This window comes from Agelaius phoeniceus, chromosome 3 (genome assembly GCF_051311805.1).
Source record: "Agelaius phoeniceus isolate bAgePho1 chromosome 3, bAgePho1.hap1, whole genome shotgun sequence".
In the NCBI taxonomy this organism is placed as follows: domain Eukaryota; kingdom Metazoa; phylum Chordata; class Aves; order Passeriformes; family Icteridae; genus Agelaius; species Agelaius phoeniceus.
Window position 1 is genome coordinate 10,707,616 of NC_135267.1, and position 25,034 is coordinate 10,732,649.

General features: G+C 39.5%; 1 protein-coding gene across 2 annotated transcripts in view; it reads left to right on the top strand.

Annotated features, from left to right (window-relative positions):
* Positions 1 to 1,746: 1,746 nt before the first annotated feature.
* Positions 1,747 to 25,034, top strand: part of FBXL4 (F-box and leucine rich repeat protein 4) — a 56,477-nt gene continuing 33,189 nt past the window's right edge. The window contains exons 1-5 of one of the 2 annotated variants that reach the window (XM_054629040.2): positions 1,747 to 1,874; positions 7,775 to 7,946; positions 8,538 to 9,132; positions 17,747 to 18,092; positions 24,575 to 24,819. In XM_054629040.2, coding sequence (XP_054485015.1) covers positions 8,624 to 9,132; positions 17,747 to 18,092; positions 24,575 to 24,819 — 1,100 coding nt within the window. In that variant the 5' untranslated portion in view covers positions 1,747 to 1,874; positions 7,775 to 7,946; positions 8,538 to 8,623. Of the gene's footprint in view, positions 1,875 to 2,072; positions 2,401 to 7,774; positions 7,947 to 8,537; positions 9,133 to 17,746; positions 18,093 to 24,574; positions 24,820 to 25,034 lie in introns of those variants that run through there. The other variant, XM_054629041.2, reaches the window with a different exon arrangement.

Sequence of the window (25,034 nt, forward strand, 5' to 3'; positions counted from 1 at the left end):
AGCAGAGCCTTAAAATTTGGGGCTTGAATTATTTTTAAATAGTTCAGTGGTGTCTGAGGCACATAAAACATGTGTGTACGTGTGCATTTCTGTATGTGTGCACAGGTGCATGCAGGTGTATGAATCACCTAGAAGCTGGTCATCCTGGCATGTCCCTTGTGGAAATCAGGGTTGTGTGGTGGCTTGTCTGCCACTGCAGTTAGCAACCAAAATGCATTCTATATTAAACTTATAGATTTCTATATTTGAAATTTATTATAAATGCATAGAATTTATATTAAAGCATTATACAAAAAGCACCTTACATAGCAACTATTTGCATATTTTCTGGACTTTTAGAATTATATTTGACCACCTAGTAAAAGTCAGCAACTCTATTTTCTACTGCATCTGAACAATCCCAGGTACCATCTAGCGTGGAGCCTTGCTGGAAACCTGAGGAGACCAGATGGAGTAACAGCAATTTTAGTGATTATTGCAGAAGGTCTGACTGGAAGAGGTGGTTGGGAGAGAAAGCACTTGTGCACCAAATTAAATTATATGACACTTCCTTTGCAATACACCAAGAGGCACCACAGTGTGCTGGAGTAGGTACTCGTCAAGATCAATTAAAAACAGGGCTGCCCTTATGACATGCTAGGAATTCAAACATGACATTGAAAGCATAACCCAGCTGGCCTGGGGCTAGGGCAAGACACACTGCCTGGTTTTCTGTGAGAAATCAAGCCAGGGCTCATCCTGAGCGAGTGGGCTCACAGCACCTACCTCACCATGGCCTTCATGTCTGCAGAGGTAACAAGGCACACAGCAGAGTGGGCCTGAGTCACAAAGCACAACATCCAATAATTCAACATCCTGGAGGGAAGGGATGCCCTCCAGAGGGACCTGACACACTTGAGAGGTGGGCTGGTGTGAATCTCATGAGGTTCAACAAAGCAAAGTGCGAAGTCCTGCACCTGGATTGTGGCAATCCCAGACACACCTACATGTTGGACTGAGGGCCGCACTGTGGAGAAAGGTGTGATGGCTGATGAAAAACTCAACACGAGCCAGCAGTGTGCACTCATAGTCCAGAAAACCAATGGAATCCTGGGCTGCATCAAAAGCAGTGTGGCCAACAGGGTCAGGGAGGTGTTTCACCCCCTGTTCTGGTGAGATCCCACCTGTAGTACTGTGTACAATTATGGTGTGCCCAGCGTAAGGATGACATGAAAGTTTTGAAGCAAGTCCAGACTAGAGCATCTCCCCTATGAATGCTGAGCAAGTTGGGGCTGTTCAGTCTGGAAAAGAGATGGTTTTGTGAAGACCTCATGGCAACCTTCCAGTATCTGAAGGGGCTGACAGGGAAGCTGCTGAGACTCAGCATCTGTCCTTGTTGTAATAGGACAAGGAGTAATGGGTACAAACTGAAAGAAGGGAAATTTATGTTAGACATCGGGAAGAAATTCTTAACTGTGAGGACGGTGAGACACTGGAACAGGTTGCCCAGAGAAGCCGCGGATGCCCCATCCCTGGCACTGTTCAAGGCCAGGTTGGATGGAGCTTTGAGCAACCTGGTCTAGTTGGGGGTCTAGTTGGAACCCCCTGGTCTGGGGGTCCCTACGCACGGCAGTGGGGCTGGGGCCAGATGATCTTTGAGGGCCCTCCCAACCCCTGTCATTCCAGCATTCTCCTATCCCACAGCAAACCCTCCGAGCCGCCGCTCGCCGGGCCCGCCCCACGCCGGGGCTCGGGCAGGCGCAGCCGCCGGCCCCGCCCCCGCCGCGCCGCTTCCCCCGGTTCCCGCCCCCGCCGCCCTCCGTGCGCGCTGCTTCCGGCGGCGCCCGGCGCGGCGGCGGCTCCGGCGGCCCGGGCAGCTCCGCCCTCCGGACGGGGTAGGGTGGCGGCGGCGGCGGCGCTGCCGGGCGGGCGCGGGGGGGCCGCAGCGCCGGGCCCTGCAGCAGCCCCGGTGCGGGGCCGGCCCTGCGCGGCGGGGGCGGGCGGCCGCGGGTGTCCGCTCCCCGTCCGCCCGTCCAGGGCTTGCTGGCGGGGCCGGGCCGGGCCGGGCCGGGCCGGGCCGGTGCTGCTGTCGGGGAGGGGACGCGGAAGGCATCGGCGGCACCGGGCAGTCCCGTCCGCTGTCCCTAGGCCTCGGCGGGAGCTGTCCCCCCCGGGGAAGGGAGCGCCCGAGGAGTGGGAAGGGGTAGGGATGGGATGGAGCAGGGAGTCCGGGAGGAACAGTGCTGGGACCAGACAAAGCGGGCACGGCTGGGCACAGGTTCTGCTCCTCTCCCCTGCGGGTCCTCCGCCGCTGCTCGGTCTCTGCAGTGTTCCACACTTACACGGCTTCACCCCGATCACAACGCGACAGAAAGCAGGATAGGAGCTGAACTAGCGATACTATTTTATTTTATTTTTTAGGTGTGTACTTTGGGGTGCTTCACTTCTTGTGGATTGTTATTTGCTACCAGTGCAGGCTGACAAATGGACATCAATTGGATGTGAACGGACATGATTAGGACGAGAGAACACAGTTTAAGCTGTGCCAGGGGAGAATTAAGTTGGATATGAGGAAGAATTTGTCCACCAAAGGGGTGGCTAGACACTGGAATGGGCTGTCCAGGGAGGTGATGGAGTCACTGTCCTTGCAGGTTCTTAAGGAAACATGGCACTTAGTGCAATGGTCTGGGTGACATGGTGCTTTTAGGTCTGGGTTGAACTTGATGATCTCGGAGGCCTTTTCTAACCCAATTGATTCATTAATTCTGTGACAGTGGGAGGTACCAACTACCTAAAAGCTATGGTACCAACTGGCCTGAAAGCTGTGATCCGTGCAGTGAGGAAGCCGCTGACCAACAAGTGAATGTTGTACAGAGTATAAGAGTATCAGTATCATACTGCATGGAGAGGCAGTATGATATCTCAAGAGAAAAGTGAAAAGACAAATGCACACAAATTTCTTTTTAAAAGTAGTATGGGGAATTTCAATTTTTTTATTTACACGGAGGGGAGAGTTTCACCACAGCTGGAAGGGTTGTTGGTCAGAATGAAGTGGCATAATGCTGGTAACTTTAGGCTGTTAATAGGAAGGGCTACCTGGTGATTTACTCATGTTGAGAAACAATTTCTGTTATCTGAGAAAGCTGCCTCCATAAGACAGGGTGGCCACTTTGGATGTGTAATAGGTGCCAAAGGAACTTTTGTCTCCATTGTATCTCTGTGCTGAACCACATCATGAGTCTGGTCCTAGCAGGAATGCAGTCAGTGAAGTAACCAGAAATTCTTGGATTTTGCCTGTTTTGGTGCTCATGAAGGCAATGTAAGATTTTAGATAGCTAAAATTGTCATATATTGCAATTTTTTTTCAAACAGTAGAATTATTAGTTAGAAGTGTGTGTGAAGTGGCTTATTTTAGTGCCAGAATATATTATGGGAAGAAACACAGCAAATGGGGCCTGAGTTTAAAGTATACTGTAATAGCTTATTAATTTTTAATTAATAATAACTTCTAGTTTCAGCAAGTTGAGTGTAGATGTTGGTATAATCTTGGTAATTAACAGCAAGAGATGCTAACCTGTGGTATAAGTACTCTGTTTTAGACTGTAATGTGAGGATCCAGTATTCCCTCTGTGCATTAGTGTTCAAAGATAATTAAGAGATTTCCCATTTACTGTCTTTTATCTAAGACACACGTATTAAATTGCATTAATCTTTCTTCAGAGATCATATGAGCCCTTGTTTTTGTCATTTATACATTCTTTGTAATTTGTCAATGTTGCTGTTTCTTTTATAGTCAAATGAAGAAGAACTGCTCACTGCTCCCAAATGTGAGATTAGCAAAGCTGGTGTAAACAGGAATTATTACTTCACTGGCTTTAAAAATCAAACCTGGTGTATGCATGACTAGCATCTACAACATTTGCTTCTCTTGAAATAGTACAAACTCTTTCCTATCGTGTGCTTTTCCAGGGATGGCTCAGGGATAAAATGTGCCATATTTTTTTTTCCCTAAATCTAGTATCTGTTACTTGTTATGTTTTCACAGACATCCTTCATTTCACAGCCCTTTGAAATCTCAACTATTTTTCTGTGTACTTCCCACCTTTTCTCAGCAGTCTGGTTGGTGAATAGCTCTACTTTCTGCTTGTATGGGGTAAAATTGTGGCTGTTGAGGAGTTGTGTTTGCCAAACTAACCAAAATGAACAGGTAGAATCATAGAATATCCTGAGTTGGAAGGGACCCCTCAGGATCATTGAGTGCACCTCCTGACCCTGCACAGGACACTCCAGCAGTCACACTCTGTGCCTGAGAGCATTGTCCAAATCCTTCTTGAACTCACACAGGACTGGTGCTGTTACCACTTCTCTGGAGAGCCTGCTCCAGTGCCCAGGAGTGAAAAACATCTCTGAGTGAAAAACATTCTCCTCATACCCACCTAAACCTGCCCTGACTCAGCTTCATGCTGTGTTTTCAAGTACAGGAGTCATTAATTGGATGGGTTGCTTCAAAGCTTGAAAATAGATTTGTATACAAAAACTGCCTGTAAAAAGGCAAAATAGAGTGAAGAGATCTAGTGCTTTTGAATGCTTTAGCTTAATTAGTGCCTTTTCCCATGAGATCTGTACAGAAGCTGTAAGATGTTTTACTTTGCCAAGGTTTTCTGTGCTTGGAAGAAGGAAATAGTGACTTACAGTCTTAGAAGCCTTTCTGTATGTATAGCAGGAAGAAAAGAAGAGTTAGAAAAAGGTAGCTTGCCCATATAATTGAAATAGTTATAAATTAAATAATAGTCTGGGTAGGAGAAATTGTAAATGATGTGATGGACTTGAATGTATTTTGAAAGAAAATATCTCTTAAAAAAATTTTATTCCAAGTCTAGTCCAAAGTGGTTTTCTGGAGTCCTGTCTGTAAAAGCAGAGATTACATTTTGGTAGTCTTTTGAGCTCGTCTGACTTGTGGCCTGTGCAGTCTTGCTCCCCCTTCAAGCCAGCACTCACCAAGATGGTTTGGGGAGATCAGGCTGGAAACTGGTTCTGGTGTTCCATAGCACTATTTCAGTCTATTTAGTGGTATTGCCAGGAAAAAAAAATACATATAAAAGAAACTAAAGATGTAGAAGGCTGCTGCTTGGGGGGAGGATAAAAAGACACACAAGAAACCTTTATTAGACTTTAGTTTAGCATAATTATGTCTGTACCAAAAAAAAATTAATAATATACAACAGGCCAAAGACCCAGCCAGAGATCAAAAGGCATAGTTACATGGGCCTAAGTGGATCTCTTTAAAATAATCAAGCAATTTGAGGGAAGGGGGAGCTTTTGACATAAACTTTGCATGTACATGAGCTCCAGAGCTGTTTATCTTGATGCTTTGCATAGACCTGAGTCTGCATTTTTATATTTTTTTGCAAAGTTAAATCCTGTTAATTAGAAATCAGCTTGACTTCTAGTTGTTCCTGAAAAAATCTCTTTGTATCATCTGCCCCTACTGATCTGTATTTAATGTAATTCTTTCACTAGCTTATTATCCTTTAACCTCTGAAGCAATTTTTCATTTGTCTTTTTAAGGCTGCACAATTCCTAATGCTTCTTTTAAAGTGCCAGAAGAAGAATTCCTATTTGTATTGTAGTCCTAATGGTTATTTAATCCTTCTTTTACAGTGGTTTTTTCTTTCTTGTTATAAGCTACTATATCTTATATTGTTTTTAACTCTTTCATTTGCCTCCACTTCTGTTGTTTAGACTAGTAAGTTTACATGAAAGCTTTCTCTTCCTACTTATATACTTTTGACCTGTTGACCAATGCCAGCCAAAATTGATGAAGTTGTGTCAGTGTCAAGGATTTCAAATTTTTACAGGTTTTATGAAATTATTAAGTTGCTAGAGGGAGAATGACCCAAATGAACATTACTGCTAATGGAAAATCTGCAGCATGATTTCAGGTTATTTCCTCTCTTAGACCTGGCTTAAACTGGCCAGCTAGCTGATGTACAGCCCTGAACTGTTGGATGGTTTTGCTGCTCTTGGACAAGCTTAGATAAGGAGCACAGCTGGGTTTTGCAGTGCCACAAGAACTGCAGGCTGTGGCCAGAGGAAGCCTGGAGTTTGCAGTGCAGAGATCAGGTTGTGTAGGTTGCATATGTGGGATAAGTGATTCTCACTGATCTTCAAGTACCACAGCTGAATGATTCTTAAAATTGAGATCTGTAATGCCGTATTTTTCTTAATAATGAAAATTTTGAGTTTGAAGGTGGTGTATATGCTGATCTAGCCATGATTTCAGGGCTTGATAGCAGAACATTTGTTGAAGTTTAATGTCTGTTGGCATATTCTTTAAATAGATCTTTCTTTTTAAGAGGGGGAAAATCCAGGAGGAGAATGTATTTGTAATCTTTACTTACATCTTACATCAAAGCATCTCTGCTTTGAAAAAATAAAATAATAACTATTTTTGGTTTGGAGTTGTTTCTTCTTCTTCTTTTTTTTTTTTTTTTTTTTTTTTCTTTTAAGGAGGAAAGATTCAGGGTTGTGCTATTTTTTTTCCCAGTGTCTTTTCTGAAAGGTGGCTTAGGTTGTTTGTGGGAAATGTGACATTCGTGTTTCAGGGGAGCCTGAAGTAAATCTGGCATATTGTTTTATGCATTCCCTTCTGCACTGAGTATCAGGAGTCATTTATGTCCTGGACAGCTACATCAACATGTGAAACTAAACAAAAGGCCAATAATAGTAGAAAGCAAGAAAGTGAGAATTGAGCACTTCTTTAGTAAACTTTCTGTGCGGAGTAAAATGGGCAAATAGTGCAGCCTCTCCTTATCTGTTATCACAAGTGCCTTCTTGCTGGAAACAGTTATGCTAAAACGAGCTGTTTGTACATTTCTGTGTGTTTGTGAGTATGGGAGCAAGCAACTGACCTAAAAAACATACTGTAGGTCTGTGTAGAGACTTTAAAAAGTTTCCATTTGTTTAGTAATTTACCCTACTTTAAAACTTATGCTCCCAGAAACGCTGTAGTAGGGTCTCACTTGTACCCACTGCAAACATTAAATACGTGGTTTGTCTGCCTGGCAGTGTGAAGCATCGTGTTTGTTGTTACTTGAGGTGTCTTCTGCAATAGAAGGGTCACATCTGTTGGTTCAGAGATTACCACAGTGTGTATCCTGAGGTAAACTAAGCGGCAATTCCCACAGGGGCAGTTGAAGAAACATTTATTCTATTTGGAGTCATGCTTAGTCATCCCTGTTTGGCCTCTAATGGGTTACAGGCAATACTCCCTATTCTCTCTTGGTAAAGCTGGTGGACAAGTTAATGAGAAGGCCAGTTTGTGAGAAACAGTTTGTGAATTCATAACCCTAGTGTGTCGTGTAGTGCCAGCAGAAATCAGAGAATACACTGCACATTTCGTTGTGTGTTGGTAAAACTCACAGTTTACATCACGCAGGTATGGAGCAGCTGCCAAATATGGGACAGGCATATGTAAGAGGATCTTTATTAGTAGGGAATATGATACAGCCCTCCTGTGTCCTGTAGAGAACATTCAGCTATAAATGCTTCTTCACTGCTGTAAACAGAAAACTTTAGTAAAGTAGTTAAAGTAGCTTACCTTTAATTTAGCTTTTTCTAATTGCTAAACCTGCTTATTTGATTGTTTTACTTGTGTTGGTGTCGTCCGTGTAAAAGACATTGATATTCTTAATTAATTGTATATATTTTGTGTCGGGTTTTTAAAGTATGCAGATCTAGTACATTTTGTGTTTAACTGAATTGCTACCTTAATGAAAATATTTTCTCTTGTCAGAATTAAAATGCTTTCTATGGGGACTTCTGCTTCTGATGGCAGGACTCTTTTGAAGACCTCATTTGTTGCATGGTTTAAAGGAAGATGATGTTGTTAGTGAATTCTGAGCATCCTTCAGGAGGCTGATGACCCTTCTGTTGTTGGTGTGTGCTGTCATGGACAGCTTCAAACGGTAAAGGCAGTATTTTTGTGGCTCTGTTTCAGATTAGTGCTCTGATAGAGGAAGCAGTGGGTTAAGTTTAGATTACCAGCCCAAAAGCTCCTTCTTTTCACTCTTAAGATCATTTACTCTTCTTTTAAGAAAGTAAAACCATTCACAATGGTTTTAAGAATGGTGTCTTCACAATGGGAAGGTGTATCTTCAGATATGCTTTCACAGTTGTTTACAGCATGGGCCAAATTTAATTTCATACTTGAATTAATTTCCCTGAGTCACTGCAATTTTCTTTTCTTGTGATAAATCCCTAAAGATAATGCTTATTTTGACCATTAGTTCTTTTGTTGCTTGAGGGCTGGTTTTGGCTGATGTTTGTTCATAGTCTTCTCTTTTTTTTAAACAAAAAATAAATGTCAAGTAAGGTAAAAAGTAAATGAGAAGCAACGCTTAGTAGCTTCCAACTAAACAATTGTCTTACAATAGAATACAATAATTTATTAATATTTCAGTAGCAGTACTTTGTTTAAGACAATATTCAAAACAGCACAATTTGCTTTCTAAGAATCCTGTATCTGCTCACGGTGTTTATTCATTCTGTTTTATCAGCTCAGCTCTTTTCCAAAACACCACAGGCAGTTAATGCAACTTACAAAGGACTCCTGACTTTTTGCACCTTCCTAAGACCTATCTAGATGCCACCAGTGTTTCCCATGTTAACAGTTCTGAGCATGTTTTACTACATGTGCCTTCGGCGCCGGGCTAGGACAGCGACGAGAGGAGAGATGAACAGTCGGAGGGCTATTGAATCGAACACCCGCGCCTTACCTATCAACGTTGAGATAGTTCAGTATGCCAAAGAAGTGTTGGATTTCAGCTCTCACTATGGCAGTGAGAACAGCATGTCCTATACCATGTGGAATTTAGCAGGGATTCCCAACGTGTACCCTAGTTCTGGTGACTTCACCCAGACCGCTGTCTTTCGAACTTACGGGACCTGGTGGGATCGCTGCCCGAGCGCTCGGCTGCCTTTCAAGAGGACCCCATCCACCTTCTGTAGCCAGGACTATGTGGAACTTGCTTTTGAAGAACCAGTTTATCCCACTGCAGTGCACATTCTGGAAACCTATCATCCTGGAGCTGTAGTCAGGATTTTGGCATGCTCTGCAAATCCTTACTCACAAAATCCACCAGCTGAAGTAAGGTAATTTTTTTCTTCTTTATGCTTTCCTGTGAGATGTTAAATGCTACAAATAGGGCTGTCTAGTGAACTTTGCTTCCTAATATTTATCAGTTTTGATTCTGACTGACTAAAATTTTCTTTATTTCTTCATGTTTTTAAAACTGTGGTGTCTCATTTTGATAGCAACTTTAGAGATGTATACATTTTTTAGGAATTAATGCAGCTCCTAATATCAACTTTAATTTGTGTAATGATAGTTTTGATGTTGGAATTTTTATGGGCAATGATTACTATATCTGTATAAAACCCTACTTCTGAAGTGGTAGGTCTGAGTCTTCCTTCAGTAGGAAGAGAAAATTGTGTAAAAGAGGTTGAGGATTCATGGCTGCTGTATCATCCTGCTTCAAGTAGCCATGGGCTCTTTCTTCTCTGCATGCTTTAGGTTGAATGTATAGTACAATTAGGCGCTGTAACTATTCATATGGAAATGAAGCTGAAACCAGAAGCACAGAATAGTCAGACAAAAGGTGATACCATTTGTCTGATTTTATTTTTGGTATGGTCAAAGGGTGGTGAGCTGAACTTGTTTTTACACTCACTTCATCTAAAAGAAGCAGATATGATCCTGTTGGTTTTCCTTACATTGGGAAGTCCTAATGAAATTCCAGTTGCAGGATCAGGAGTGTGGTAATCTGGGGAATGGTAAGATAGTAAAGAAAAACACTGTGTGTGAGGTGAGAAGCTCTTAGTGAGGAGGTGAGGAAATAGGAATGGAAGGAGAAAGTGAACAGGTCAAACCATCTAGTGGGGAAAAGCATTGGGAAAAGCTGTCAGGATATGCAATTGAAGTATTCCATATCAAAAAGAGATTAAATCATACCAAAGATAGAAAGGAAGGGAGAGCTGATAGAAGAAATACTAAACAAAATTTGTCCTGTAAAGATTAGTATGCCAGCAAATACTATATTGCTATGGTATAATATATGCTACACACTTTGGTGGTATAAGCAGTGCTAGTGTGGATGCTGGGTGATTTTTTTACTGACTTACCTTTTACAGATGCCACTAAAAAGTATGTTTTTAGGTCTAACTTACTATCCCTTGCTTTCTAATACCGGGCCATTGATGTTCATTCAAAAACTTTGGAAAATCAGGTGTCATGGTTTATATTCAAAATTCCCAGTTAATATATTTTGTATGCTTCTGTCATCTGCTCTGGTTAAGTGCAGTTGCTTGTTTTACAGTCTAATGAGAATATGATATGTTGTATAGCTCTAAAGTAAACATCTGAATTCAAAGAACAGTGATAGGTCAAAGTAATAATAACAGGCCACCTAACTTTAGAAGTATGAGTGCTTTTGGCACTGTAATACAGAACTTATTTCCAGACTGGTATGTGGTGAAGGCAGCTTTAGACTTTGAAATTCAGAGCCTAATGTGAAATGACTTCTGGGCAATTACTCTGTGAACTTCCATTTTACTTTTTTATTTTGTGATGTAGATCTTATTTCTTTATGGTGAAACACAGATGGGAGGAAAGCTCAAAAATAGTTAACTGAAGGACCTGTTTAATTAGGTACACAAAAAAAAGAGAAAATTGTACAGAGAGCTAAAGGGAGACGAAAGTGAAAATACTAATATAAAACTTAGGTTATGTGCTTTATGACTTCTCTTGAGGTGTGGTCAGAGTGAGAGCTCAGATGTCCTTCATAACAAAAGATGACGTTTCTGTACAATCTTGCTTTTTAATTTGTAGGCAAGAATGCCCCCTGTCCTGCCTGCATAGGTTAACATTTCTGGTTGGAAAAAGATTGTCTCAGGCATCCTTGAAAGGAGTAGTCTGTGCTGCCTCTTCAATAATTGTTAGTCTTGATGCTAGACAAGTGTTAGAGGGATGCTTTTTTTCTGTTTGCTTACCTTTGCTCTGCAGGACTTGTGTGTTTGGAGCTGAACATTTGGTTTGTCTCTTTTTTTCTTAAGAAGGCCATGTCTTATGTATGGTGTCATGAAGGGAAGATGAAGGAACCCTTTCTCCACATGAGGGACACAATATTTTTTCTCTGTTCATTTGCTCACCTTTGTGAGAGGAATCTGAAGAGTTGCAAGAGTGCTGCCTCTTTTCTGCTTCTGTTCTTGATCTCTTGTTTTTACTTCCAAAAATTCTCTGAGATATCAACTAAGAATTCTTGTTTTTGAAGATGGAATGCTGCTGTAATCTCAGGTGATTCCTTGTTTAACTGATGTTTTAGTCTTGAAGCACTGCCATACTATTTTCTTCTGTTAAAAAAGGCCATGACCTACTTACTCAAAAGGCACTTAGAACTTTGTTTTCCTCTTCTGACTATTTTGATACTTTGTTTTTTGATACTTGAGTTATTACCAATGAAACTTTACAGTGCTGCTTGGTTTTATCAGCTGACACTGTGCATGTTTCTGAACACCAGTGTAGAAAGGGCAGGTCATTAGGAAAGTTCTCTTTCACCAGCTCCTACTTGATATACAAAGAAGGCCAAACTGTCAGTGAAGTTGAAGCTTTGTTGAGTACAAAAGCTTCTAGGCTACAAGTCTCTTTATGAGGAGCTAGTGTATCACAGTTCTTGCTCAAGAGAATTTTACATATTTTTATTAAAAAATTGCTAGCACCCACATACTTGGTCAATGTATTACTCACTTTTTGCTTCAGTTGCATGAAAGAACAGCTCATGCAGGTGTTCAGAAGATGCTCTTTGGTCGTGTTCCTTTGGTGCTGGTGCACTGAGCACTGCTATTGCAGCTTTATATGATGCTGTCTCAGGTGAGCTTTTTCAGTGTCTTTAGAGGTGGGGGTCAGATCTTCATGGAATGGGAATAAGCATTTACTTCTCAGAGGGTTTGCAATTGTTTCTAAGTAATCCTCATGCTTAGAACATGACAGTTTGACGTTTTTTTCATTATGGTTTAACTGGCATCCAGCAACTGGAGGATTCTCTGTCCTCTCATATCTTTCACTGCTTCAAACACAAAAGGCATTACATCACTTTTCTCTACATAAAACAATTTTTAAAAATCATCAGTGTCGGAGGAACTGCTGTTCTAACACATGGAAACCTTTTGTGCTTTTCATTTGTGACTCTCATATCTTGACTAGTGAGAAGTGTGGGTAATTCCTTAAGCTATACTAACATTCCATGCATAGATTTGTTATGTGAATTAACCAAGGGCAGAAAACCCAAGAAAAAAATATTAGTCTGAGATTAGGGACATGTTGTAACATAAAGTCTCAGTTTTTATGTGGTGAAGAAACCAATCTCTATTTTTGATTGTGTTGTGTTATGATTATTTTACTAGTGTGGCCCTGGGACTTTGTACAGTAGTGCACATTCTGTGTTTGTAGGGTTTGGTGACAATGCTGAGTTGTCACCAAGCTTCAACCAGTGGAAGAAACAGAGCTCTGCACACATGTGGTGGGGAAAAATGCAGCATAAGCTGAACCCAACCAAGAGTGTTTTCTTTGTTTTTCATAGTGCATTAGATTGATGGGTAAATTTTAGCTAGCCTCTGTGATGAGAAAAATGGGTTTTTTTCCTGTTTATTTTCCTCCTTTTTTACCCAGAAGGCTTACTGTTGATGATTCCCTTGTGGCTTCTTCAGTGTTAGCCCTTTTGATACATTTTTAATAGTTGTTGATAGTCTTTGTTTAAATGGGAAAGTCAAAAATAATTGTTTCAGAACTTTTCCAACTTTTTCCTTTTATAAAAATAACTTAGGTTTTTAAGCTTGTAATATGAAACAAAAAAGTGGTCCCTATTCTCCTGTTGTGGTCTTCTAAAATTTTATTTGACTGTTGCTTTTATGTCATATATGTGTTATACTGATACTGTACATTCATGTGCTTTTCTGAAGGCTCAAAATCAGAGATTCCTAACAAGTCTGGAATCTGTGGCTGTACTTGGGGTAAAATTTCATAGCATATGTACTTCCTGCAATGCAATGATTGCTTGTTCAATAATTAGAGATTATCTTGTGATTATTTTTTTCTTGTTTGCTACAGATAAGGTGTGACACTTACTAGTTTTTTTCTCACGGATGAGATACCATGATCATTTGTCTGGGACCACTTCCATTCTGCCTTGTGTATTTCTGTTTTTTATTTCTATTTAATTTGCTTAATTTCATGTTGTTTAGAATTTTACTAGAAAATTAAGCATGGCTCAGTATTTCCAAGCTTAACTGAATTTGCTGTATGCAAAGTTTCTTTCTGTTTCTGAAAGTCTTAAAGCCTGTAGAGACAGAAGCTGCTACAAACCAGAGCAGCAAGCTAATGAAGATGGACAAAATAAAAGGCTCCCTCTCCTTCCAATGGGAAATTTATTGTATTTAAGCAGCCTGGACAGGGATCAAAATGTTTTATGGAACCTCTCTCTCTGCCCCCCCCTACCCCCTTTAAAAAAGGGAGTGAAACCAGAAAGGCAGTGCACTGAATGTAAAACATCATGAGTTCTTACTTGTAGAGAGTGGCATTCAGATGGTTCTTTCACTCTACCTTTTATTCCCTGAGAATCTCAGATGAGAACACCCAAAACACTGCTGATACCATCAACACATTCGAGTGTGAGAAGGAACCTTCAGGCCTGTATCTCACCTATGTGTAACACACAAGTTCTAGACATTTGCATCCTTACTTAAAACTTGTTTTGACATCTTCAGGCAAACAGCTTTTTCTTGTTTCAATGCCTGTCATAGAAAAATGAATTCTGAGTTTATGGAATACAGTCATTTTTGAGAAGCTCCTAAAAAGCTCATGTAAACAGCGCAGTTACTTGAAGTATCTTTTGCTGTTTTAAATGTCCTCACCATTCTTGGAGTCCTGTCTGCTGTCTCTGGTATTTCAGAATTAAACTCTTGGTAGAAATGAAAATTTTCTTCATATTTTCTTGTGATAATTAGACTGCTTTGAACTCTGCTTATCAGCTTAATCTGAATGATTCTTAAATTGTGCTCATGATCTTGCCAGTCTCCCCTGCCCTTTGTGTTTATGAGCTCACAGCTGAGGTCAGGGGTACACTTTCCAGGTTGGTTTGAACTAGTGTGCTGAAGCATCCCTGGCATGTTTGCAGGCAGGAGATGTTTTCTGCTAGGTAATCTACAGATTTCTGCTGTGCAGTTGCTTGGCTAAGAGCAGCATGTGATTATAATTGTTGCACAAGTTGCATTTTCATCAAAGGTGTGGTTATATTCTCTGAGATTCCTTGTGTTCTCCTTGTTGGTCTATCTGGAACTCTCCCTTCTATTTGCTTTTAACTCAGCTATTAGTTTCTTGAGGCAAGGCATTTATTGGATTGCTTGTAGTGCTTTTTTTACTTTCTGCACCTATCTTGATTTGACAATACAAGAAACCTCAGCAATTGCAAGCAAAGTTTAATCTTGTACTGCTGGGGAGAAATCTGATTACTTTTCCTAGAAGCCCCCTTTTCAAAGACTCTCTTATTACATATATTTCTTCAGAAGTAACCAGGTCTGCTCAGGCATCATCTTCACCATTAAAAACCTTTCCAACAACATTAGGTCAACAAAAAATTAGGCAAGCTTTAAATATCATTTAACATTTGCTGTCATTTGACACAGACCTTCCAAGTATGATTCTCAGTCTAGAAATCACTAGACTGTATTTTTCTTCATGGTAAAGGAAGAAGGATGGATTTATTTTTTTCCTTTACCACATAGGTCTATGGAGTCTTTAGTATCAGAGAAAATGGAGTTCCTGTCTGTCTTCATGGGACAGAGAGAAATTTAATGGGAAAACTGAGTCCATGGCTGAATGGAGAAACTCACTTAATGTTGTCCTTTTCTTCAGTTACTAGAGAAAATACAGATGTTGCTGACTCTTATTCAGGCTTTGCCTGGCACGCCTTGCTGGAAACACTGAGGCTTTCTAGCACATTGCTGATGAGACCTTCTAATCAAAGCATTCTCAGTGTGACATCTTTGATCAGCTGTTACTGTATATCTGCAAGACTGGAGGACAATGTACTACCTGAATTCATTTGATTCTACTTGATTTTTTGAGAGCTACTTAATTAACTCAGGGTGTGGGGCAGGCAGAAATCCTTTGACTCTTTAAAGGTATTTATTGGGATTCTGTTTCTCTTTGTTTTGGGTTAAATAGTTTATTGAACATTGTAAGCTTGAAACAGATGCAGGTGACCTTCCTAGGGAAACTGATTTTGATCCTCAGACCAGGACTGACTGTCAAAATGCCTTTCTTGTGAAAGATTTTTAGGTGGATTATCATAAGAAAAGAATATTCCAGAACAGAAAAATGAAATTCTTCCTGAAGCCTCTTGGAAATTTAGACTTTTTTATCCCGATGTGAATTCTTCACTCCCATTCTGATTACCTGCAGCCTCTTTAAGTGTCACAGTGGTGATCCCAGAGGAAGAGATCACTTCCACCTGTAGTAATGGGGTAAGAGCATGGGAAGGGTTTACCATGCCTACACATGGGAAAGATTTGCCAGCCCTGACTCAGAGCAGCTGCTATTGCCTGCTCTTGTTTGTAGTGCCACCAAGGCAGAGAACATCATCAAATCAACCTGATAAACTTGAGGTTTTTCCAGACAAACCAAAAGCTAACTTCTTTGAAGTTAGATTGGTGGGCTGTTGATGAGAAGTAAACAGGATGACAAGGACAGTGGAAAATTGTCACTGGTTTTGTTGTTCATCAGCATTTGGTATGCAATGTGAGCTTCACAAGATTGTGAAATCATGCTAAGTGTCTTCCATTTTCTCTAGTTTACTACAAAGACTGAGAACTAGCTACTGCCTGCTGGAGCTGGTTATTGCACTGCAATTTGATGAGCCCAGATCTCCAGATACATTATTTTTTTCAAGAGCTCTGCTGCTGCTAGATAATCCTCTCTCCAGAGTCCAAAAGGAGAAGTCAATAACAGACCCATTCTGCTAGAAGTTGATGGTCCAATATGTGTTAGGTTAGTGAAAAAATAGCCTTTGAGTTTCCCTAAGGATACTTTGAGTGGGTGGATGGAAGTGTCTAAGCAAAATGTCAGATGGTGATCTGGGTGTGCTCAAGGAAGGTCATGTGCCTTGCCAGCACTGAGTATTTGCTTAGAGAATCGACCTATGTGAGAGGATGTGACAGTGGGACTACAGCTGTTACTTTGCCATGAGTAGACATTCATTCTGTAAATTCATGACATCTTTTCTTAATACTATGTCTGTCTTATGAAAACTGTTAATTTTAGGGTAGAGCTGTCCACTCTCCTGTGTTAGTACTTTGATGTGCCATGTGCTCACTACTCTTGTATGTTTGGTTTTAGTTCATTTCGGTTTTGCTTTTTTTTTTCCTTTGGGCGTAAGAGTTCTGCAAGTCTCCCATTCTATTATAAGGTACTTGGAGAGCAGCATGATGTAGGATAAGAAAATTTATCTGTGCATACCTGAAAATGTTCATTGTGAAATGGAAGCTATGGCCAATGTGGATTTCTCTTTTTTCCTTTTTTTTCCCAAATATCAAACTTCTTAACCTTACTTATGCTGTGTGCAGTGTTTTAATGAAAATCCCTGCATTTTTTTCACTTTCTGTTACGATGGAAAAAGTTAAAGCATTTGTTTCTGTTGTAAGTTCAAAGTAGTGGTGTCTGGTAGGGGAAGCCAAGATGCTGAGGTACTGGGGAGCCAATACTGAAGTAAGAACTCTATCTAGAATGCTTCTGAGATTCATGTAATAGGACAAGAAGTCTGAGAGAAATCCTTGAAGTTGGGGTTTGGGAGTGCTGAAAATCCAAGGAATGTAAGACTTGGTTCCTCCAGGCTACTCAGTTGGCAGCAGGTTTCCCTGTCACTTGGTGGAGGAGATAGGTGGTCTGTGTGTGAAAGTAAGGTATGTACCATACTATGTATGGTAGTTCTGTATATGCCTTGAACTTCTTTTGTCTGTCACTGGACCAAAGAGGAGAAAGGCTTTTCAGTTCACAGTTCAAAAATTCTGGCATCTTTTGCAAAGGACCCTTTCAAAAATGACTTGAAATTTCTACTTTCTTTGCTAATTTTTCAGTGAATTACTACTAAAAGGAACATTTTGCTTGCCTAGGCAGATAAACACAGTAAAATTTATTTTTTTTTAGTAATTTGTAATACTGTAGTTTGGACAGGCTTGATATTAAAGACTCTTGAGTGGTGGGGCCTTTTTCTTTTATTTTGTAGGAAGTAAGAGGTCAGATGACTCTCTTTGGGTTACATGGCAAGAGTGTTCCTTGTGTACTTACATTAACATGCCATCATTGTGAAGACATCAGCAATCCATTTGTTTCATTACCTTACCTGTGAGTTGCTAGATAAACTTGGTCACAGATAGCACTAACAGTCACAAGTGACTGTGAGTCTACAGCTTTTGTTATTCAGTGGAGAAAATATGCCAAGGTCATGAATTAGTGGGAGTTTAACAGGAATTAAATTTATCCATAGGATATTTATCAAATCTAGGGAAAATGTAAGTATCATAAATCATCTTTTCAGCCTTTTTCTTGCTTGTTAAATACTTCTGACAGATGATATTGCCCTCTTACTGTGCTCAGCAATTGCTTTAGTAACTTTGATTTTAATTCCTGTAATGTATGTGTGTCTTTTTTTTTTCCCAGATGGGAAGTACTTTGGTCTGAGGCACCTACAAAGGTGAATGGTCCTCAGGCTCGGCAGTTCACACCTTGCATCAAACAGATCAACTTTCCCACAAACTTGATCCGACTGGAAGTGAACAGCTCTCTTCTGGACTATTACACTGAACTGGATGCAGTAGTACTACATGGTGTGAAAGAGAGGCCTGTGCTTTCACTTAAGACTTCAATGATTGATATGAATGATATAGATGAAGATGAGGATGAAGAAAAGTTTGCCTGTGGAATGGACGCCCTAAATAAACAGTTCAGCATTGTTACCCTCAGGGAATGGCCAACTAATGGATATTTTGATAAACTGCCTTATGAGGTAAGAAAAGCGTGTTTACCCTCAATAATTGTCTTGATCATTAAGAGTGCAAAGGTGCTTTACAGAGTGTTGGTCAGGATTGTTGTTTTTTCTCAGTTCCTTGCATTCCTTGTGAATCTCCTGCATTTACTGTATAGGTATGCCTGAATTCTGTAAGTCTGTCTGCTTCCATGGGTGGATGTTAAGTATTTTCATAGTTATTGCACTCTTACTTCTCAAAGATCTTTGCACTCACACACAGTTTTTACACCAGATACTCTAGCCTTGAATTTCCAGCTCTTGAACTTAAAAGCTTTTAGCAGTTTTCCAGTAGGTTTTTAGTCCTTATACTTGACAAAGAAAATACACAGAAGAGATATGAAAAGATTCAGTCAACATCTGGAAGTGGAAAGAGTTTGCAATAGGCTAAAAGTTCTTTTTCCTGTTTTCTCTCTTACAAAACTTAGAGAGCTTTGTTCTTGAAAGTGCCATAATATTTTTATATTATTATTAAATGAGCTTTTTCCATCCAGCTAAGTTTTGAATTGTCGTGCAGGTAAAATATGTTATGGCTGGACTTCAGCACACTGTCTTCTTTTTATGCTTGCTACTTCTTATTCTGTCATTAGCACAGAAAACAGTTGTGAATTAGCTCCTTTCAGATCCCCTGATAGCATGATGGTTGCAAGTGTGCTCAGAGTCTGTAGATGAGTATTTTCTTTTCTCTAATTTCCAGTGTAATGAAATTGTGGAGTATGATTGCTGAATACCATGTGCAGGCCAGGCAATTCTCAGGGGGGTACAGCTGTACCCTGATTGGAGTAAGAATTGAGAGATGAAACAATTATCTTCACCTCTCCTGAAATAAACTGTTGGCACATCGTGGAGAGGAGCCTTTACTTGCTGGTCAGACTTGGGCAGAGACAAGATTGCTCCTGCTGCAGTCTGGCAGAGGCACAAGTGTTCATTCAGTGGTAACTCAGCAAATGCTCAGAGTGCTTGTGGCTTGAACCAGACTCGCTTTTGAAAGGGAGGGTGAGGTGTGCTGCCATGGAGTGAAGGGTGCTTGCAGAAATGCCTGATCTAATCAAATAGTATTTCAGTCTTACCATATCTTTTGACTCTAAGTACCCCAATTTGACAAATGAAGGCTGTGCTTGGGTGACCATGTCCCCTGGTAGCCTGCAGAAGTTTGCTGTGCTTGTAAAGAGGGAAGAGAAAGGAAGAGAATGTAACAACTCTTACTGCCTTCTCTTGAAACTTCTCTTGAAACCAAACCTCTTGAGTTTGGTTTGAGGTTCTTTTTTTGTTGATGCAGTGGAATAATAAATAAGGAAACTATTTTTATCATGAGTTAGCTCTAGTGGTGTTTGGTTGTTTGTTTTTTTCCCCAGAGTACACATGGTGTTTAATATATTTTACTGTTGATGCTTGCATGGCAGTACTGAAGTAAAGAAAGTGCTTTGCATAATTGTTTGAAAGTTTGAAAACATGTTGGTTTTAGTAATTCAAGGAAATTAATTGTAGATAAAACTTCATTTAAATGTAGGAATTTTTCTTGTTGAAAAGGCTGGATAAATTGATTTGCAATATACTAAAATATCAGAGAGATTGATTCATCTCTTTTCTTTCCCACATGATCATAGAATCATGAAGGTTGCAAAAGACCTCCAAGATCATTGAATCAAACCATAAATGGTTGATTACACATATTAAAATTTTAACTTAGGAAGTATTTCTATAGTCTTGTTGAGCCTATGAACTTCTGTCTCCATGTACTTTATTTTGTTTTTCTGCTCTCCTTTTTGTCTACCAGATTTCTCTTTTATCCATTTTTTAACATGTTTGGTTTCATGAATAAATTTATATGGTCTGTCAATACCAAGAGCATCTTTTTTTCTTCTGCCTTGGTTTAAAGAAACTGAAAATATGGGTGGAATATTCATCAGAAAGCTATAAAAGACTATTTCTGTACTGGTTTTGTGACAGCAGAAATCCCAGTTTCCTACTTTCAAGTCCAGCTGTAAGGTTTGGGCATTGGAGCAACAAAAATGTTGTACTTGGTGGTCTGACCATTTTTATCACATTGGATATGGAAGCAGTACTCTGCATGCTCTATTTAAGACTGACAAATGTCAGCTTCTCAGGGGAAGTGTTCAAACTGTGGGAGAAGGAAGGCAATTGCTGACTCCTTCCAGTTTTGATTGATGCATTCCATGAAAAATTGTACCTTTTCTGTAGGTCTGTATTGATTGTCAATATGTAACTGCCCTAAGTTTTCATAAACGTGCCTGTTCCTTATTTGAGCTGTTTGAAGCTTTTTCATACTATGCTCTGTAATTCACAAGATAATGCAAGCTGAGTGGGTTTTGCTAAGTAGGCAGCAGTTCCTCCAGCCTTTTGTTTTTGCCTTTGTATTTCTGAAACTTCCATAGACCATCCTTTCATAGGATATGTTGTTCCTCAAAATGGCATTTGGAATGGTTTGCTGCAGTATAAACTCCAAAGGCGTTTTAGGATTGCTCCTGTCTAAAAAAAAAACCCAGAAAATTCTCAGCTTCCGGGGGCACAGACTTCTGTAGAAGAAACTGTAAATTTTTAGATGACCTAGTGAGAGAATTTTCCTTCCCTAACCTTGGATGGTGTTAACCAGCTGTTAATTAACTGTGGAGTACTTGTACTATCTGTGATCTCTTCTCCAGAACTACCCTAAAATTGAGGAAGGATTTTATAGGAGAGGCTTGTCTCCCTTCCCAGATCATTGACCATCTTGTGCTGCTTGTAAAGTGGAAGGAGTAAGGCCTTAGTCTTAGTTGGCTTTGCAGGAATACTTGAAGTCTGAAGGCCTGACCAAATTCAAAGATTTTAGGAAAGCTGAGGAACACCTGCCACAGCATCTATGTTGTGCAGTTTGAGACTCACCAAGATGTGCTGGCCACTAAAAACCCAGCTTATTTTTCTCCAGAGAGGAGAGTCAGAAGACTCTGCATGCTCCAGTCCAAAATATTTTTTTTTTTGGTAAAAATTTTTGTATAGAAGGATATAAATGACATCTTTGTCATTCCTTGAAGCTGGTTTTTCCAAAACCTGCCTACAAGCTTTATGAGCTGTTCATGTCTGCTGGTGTTCACATGCACTAATAAATGTGTGTGTGTTTGCTGGTGCAAGTTGTACTGTGTGGAACCAGGGTTGTGTCTTTTCTTAAACTATGCTGAGAAATGTCAAAGGCCCTGAAATACCATCTTCTTCATGTCTTCTCTCTTTGTATCTTTGTGCACATATCCTTTGTCCTTTACCTGAGCATGTTTTAATATCAGTTCTAATTAAATGGATTCTAAGCTGTAGCATCTCTAGTTGCAAGAGTCAAAGAATTGCAGGTTGTTCAATTGTCTGTATCTGAATGAGTGGTTTGCATAGGCCAGTGTATTTTTTTATTGGAAAACCATTTCATCTTCATGTGGAAGAACTGAAAAAGGAAATTCATAGAAAGTACAAGTATTGTAGGTTTGACCAGCATCCAGACATTCTTTTCTGACAAAACCTAGTTGGGCATTATTGTGCTCTAGCAAGAGAAAGTATTTTATAAGTACAAGTGGTTGGTTGTTGCTTGCTGTTTTTCAACAAAAAAGCTTAAAAAATCAGAGAAGCTTCTGGTTCAGTAAGTATTATTAGTATTATTAGAAACTACACCATTAGTAAAGTTTTGCCCCCTGTACTGGGGAGTGGAAATTCTGTGTGGGCTTACAGGCAAACTTTGTAGTTGGTGAGAAGCTCTTTTTTTTTTTTTTTTTTTTTAAGATATTTTTTATTAGGTAGTTAAAAAAATACACCTGGTTTAAAGCTAACATGTGCCATATTTTCCCTGGAAATGGGAGAGGAAGTCCTCTTGTACTCTTAGTCCATCATAGCCTAAAAAGGCAATCAGTGTTGTATAAAATATATTTTGTTTTCTTTCTGGTTTTTTTCCGATAAACTTTGTTTTTACTGATTGATTTATAAGAAAGTGTGAAATAATAATGATTGTCATAAATTTTCACAGTAAAAACTGTTGTTTGTGAGAAACTATATTATGAGATTAGCTTTCAAAGCAGGTACTCATTTCTGTAGCATTCTTGGAATCACCACGAACACAGCGTAGCACAGTACAGTACATCATGTCACATACTCATTATGATATCAAATTGTACTTTATGCTAGGGTACACAGACACAAAAAGTGTGTTCCTGACAGACACCAGACTCCAGGCTAATGGTGATTAATGGTTATTAGCCTGTACGTTTTGAACCTGTTCGTTTTGTTTAATCAAAAGCCAGGAAAAAGCACTTTATAACATAATATCATAGGAGTGACATTTCACTGTATATTTTCATTCCATATATTACGAAGTAGCGCAATTTCAGTAAAAAATAAAGATAGATTTTTTTGATTGAGACATGGGCAATTTCATCTCAGGTGTGGAAAGACATCCTTTGTGTTACAAAATACTCATTGAAGTCATCAGTTAGTGTAAATGGACATTGTTCAGTCATTTATAGTTTCATTCACCACTCTCTGTATTGCTCAGAAGTTACAAAACAGCTTTTTTCTCATTGAATGAAGTTTGTATTACTTTGCTTTTATCAGGTATTATGTCACATTAATTGTCTGCTAATTGTGCAGCCTCTGCTGACCTTTCAGATTTAGAAACCATGGAAGAAAAATCTGAGGGAAAAGGCATTAATAAAATAGATATTTAGCTGACTGACATAGTGTGGATTAGCTGAAATTTTGCAAAAATCAAGATATTAACTTGGGATTATGTCTTAAGCTCCTAGTTATTTTGGATATTTTAGGTTTCAAAATGTTAACAGGTTCCTAAATGTCAGTTGGGTGCAAACTTAGCTGATTATAATGTAACTGCAGTTATTATATGTGCATATATATTTTTATATATGCTGTTACATTGAAATGTCTGTGCTGGTCCTCTGCATCAATCTGAGTTCCAGAGACCTGCAGAGACAAAAGCCTGGGCTGTTTTTAGGGAAAAGGAGAAGCAAGGAGAAGAGGAGAGGCTTGAAACCGAGTATGAAAGAAACTGGAGTACATCAAACACTGTATTTTTGCATTGGAGTTAAACTAAAATGTTTTAAGATACGTAGATCTTGTTGGAAATCTAAATACTAAATCTGGAGCTGAGTAGGAAGTAACATTTTCCATTTTGCAGGAAGTTGAATTGTTTTGTTGTTCCAAAAATGAAGGGGGGAGGAGGGGAGGTGGAAAGTAGCTGCATAATAAAGTGATGCATTGGAAGTACAATCTGTTTGGATCTCACAAAAAGCTCCATTTTCATTTTACGTCACAGATTTTATTCTGATTTTTGGCGGATTTGTCTTATGAATCCTTCTAAGACATCAAAATGAAACATAGGTATTTTGAAAGGACAGGATTCTCTTCCTTTAGAGTTGATTTGTGAGTTGTAGTTTTTTTAATTTACACTGATTCATTTTGGTGAGTTACTGTTTCCCACTCTGCTTGATAACAGCCAATTTAAGTTATATAACTTGAGTGCAGGTACTTACATCTGCTAGAGACAGCTGTGGTAAAGTAAACATTAGTTTTTAGATTTCATTTCTCAAGTGCATTTTCTCTCAGTTCCTAAGCTAAAGGAGATTTCTTTATTTTGTCGGGCGTTTTTATTTCCTAAAGAGAGTATTTATGTCTGTGTTGATCATTCCTTGGAAAGGAAAACAGAGAGGAGGGATATTTCTTAGTTTCTGAGTGTGACATAAGTTATTACAAAAACTGTTACAGTGATGCTAGTCAGAAAGGTTGGTGACTATTCTGAAGCTGAGATGATTCAACTGATACAGTTAAAAAGGGGTTTTGCTGTTCAGATTTTACTCTGGTGTGGAACAAAAATGCTCTCAAAGTATTACAGCAAGGGGGAGATCGTAAAAGGAGATCCGATTATGCTGAATTTTTTATCCGGTTGCATAGTCCAGAGGAGAGAACCTAAGATAGAAGACAAAACACTGATTTTTAAAGCAGTGAGAAGAACAATAAATCTGAAATTGGTTTAGGGTGTGAGGAAACTGGGACATGGTATAGTTTTTCCATGTACTTTGCAAATATCTCCCGTCTTAAAAACCAAATACAGAGAAGAAGGAGGATGCCAGTTCTGTGTTCTGCTCAATGAAAGAGCAGACTTAGTGAAAGGAAATATATAAACATAGTGTTTACGTATATATCACTGTTTAAATTAGCATGGGTTTTGATTTGAAAGCTTCCTGTCGCTTTCATATGCTGATCTGCTTTTTCCTTTCTTGTTTAGCTTGTTGTCAAATTGAGAAGGCAGTGGAGTTCCAGTTAATAGTTAATTGATTTATTTGAGAAGTTACTTTTGAGTAAAAGGCTTTACTTTCCTTGAAGTTAGAACGCATTTTCTTATTCCTTTGCAGTTTTCCCTTAATGTTTTAAGTGCTATATGACCATCTGTGACTTTTTTTTCCCTGTTTTTAATATAGCTCATCCAGTTGATTTTGAGTCACCTTACAGTACCAGACCTGTGTAGACTAGCACAAACTTGTAAGCTACTGTATCAACATTGCTGTGACCCTCTACAGTACATTCATCTCAGTTTACAACCTTACTGGGCAAGGATTAATGACACATCCCTGGAGCACCTACAGTCTCGCTGCACACTCATCCAGTGGCTGAATTTATCTTGGACTGGAAACAGGGGAGCCATCTCTGTTTCTGGATTTAGCAGGTCAGTGTCAAATGTACAGAAATGTTTTGACAAGCTCTGTTTGCAGAGCTGCTGCACGGTAGCTTCACTAAGTATTTGAAACTTTATTAAAAGGCAAAAAATGTATTGGATTTACTGTAAAGGGTGTGGTTGTTATGATGTAGAAAAAAGGAACAGCTAAAACAGTAGGAGATACTAAATATAGCAGCAGAAGTCCATAGCAGTCTGAAGAGTCT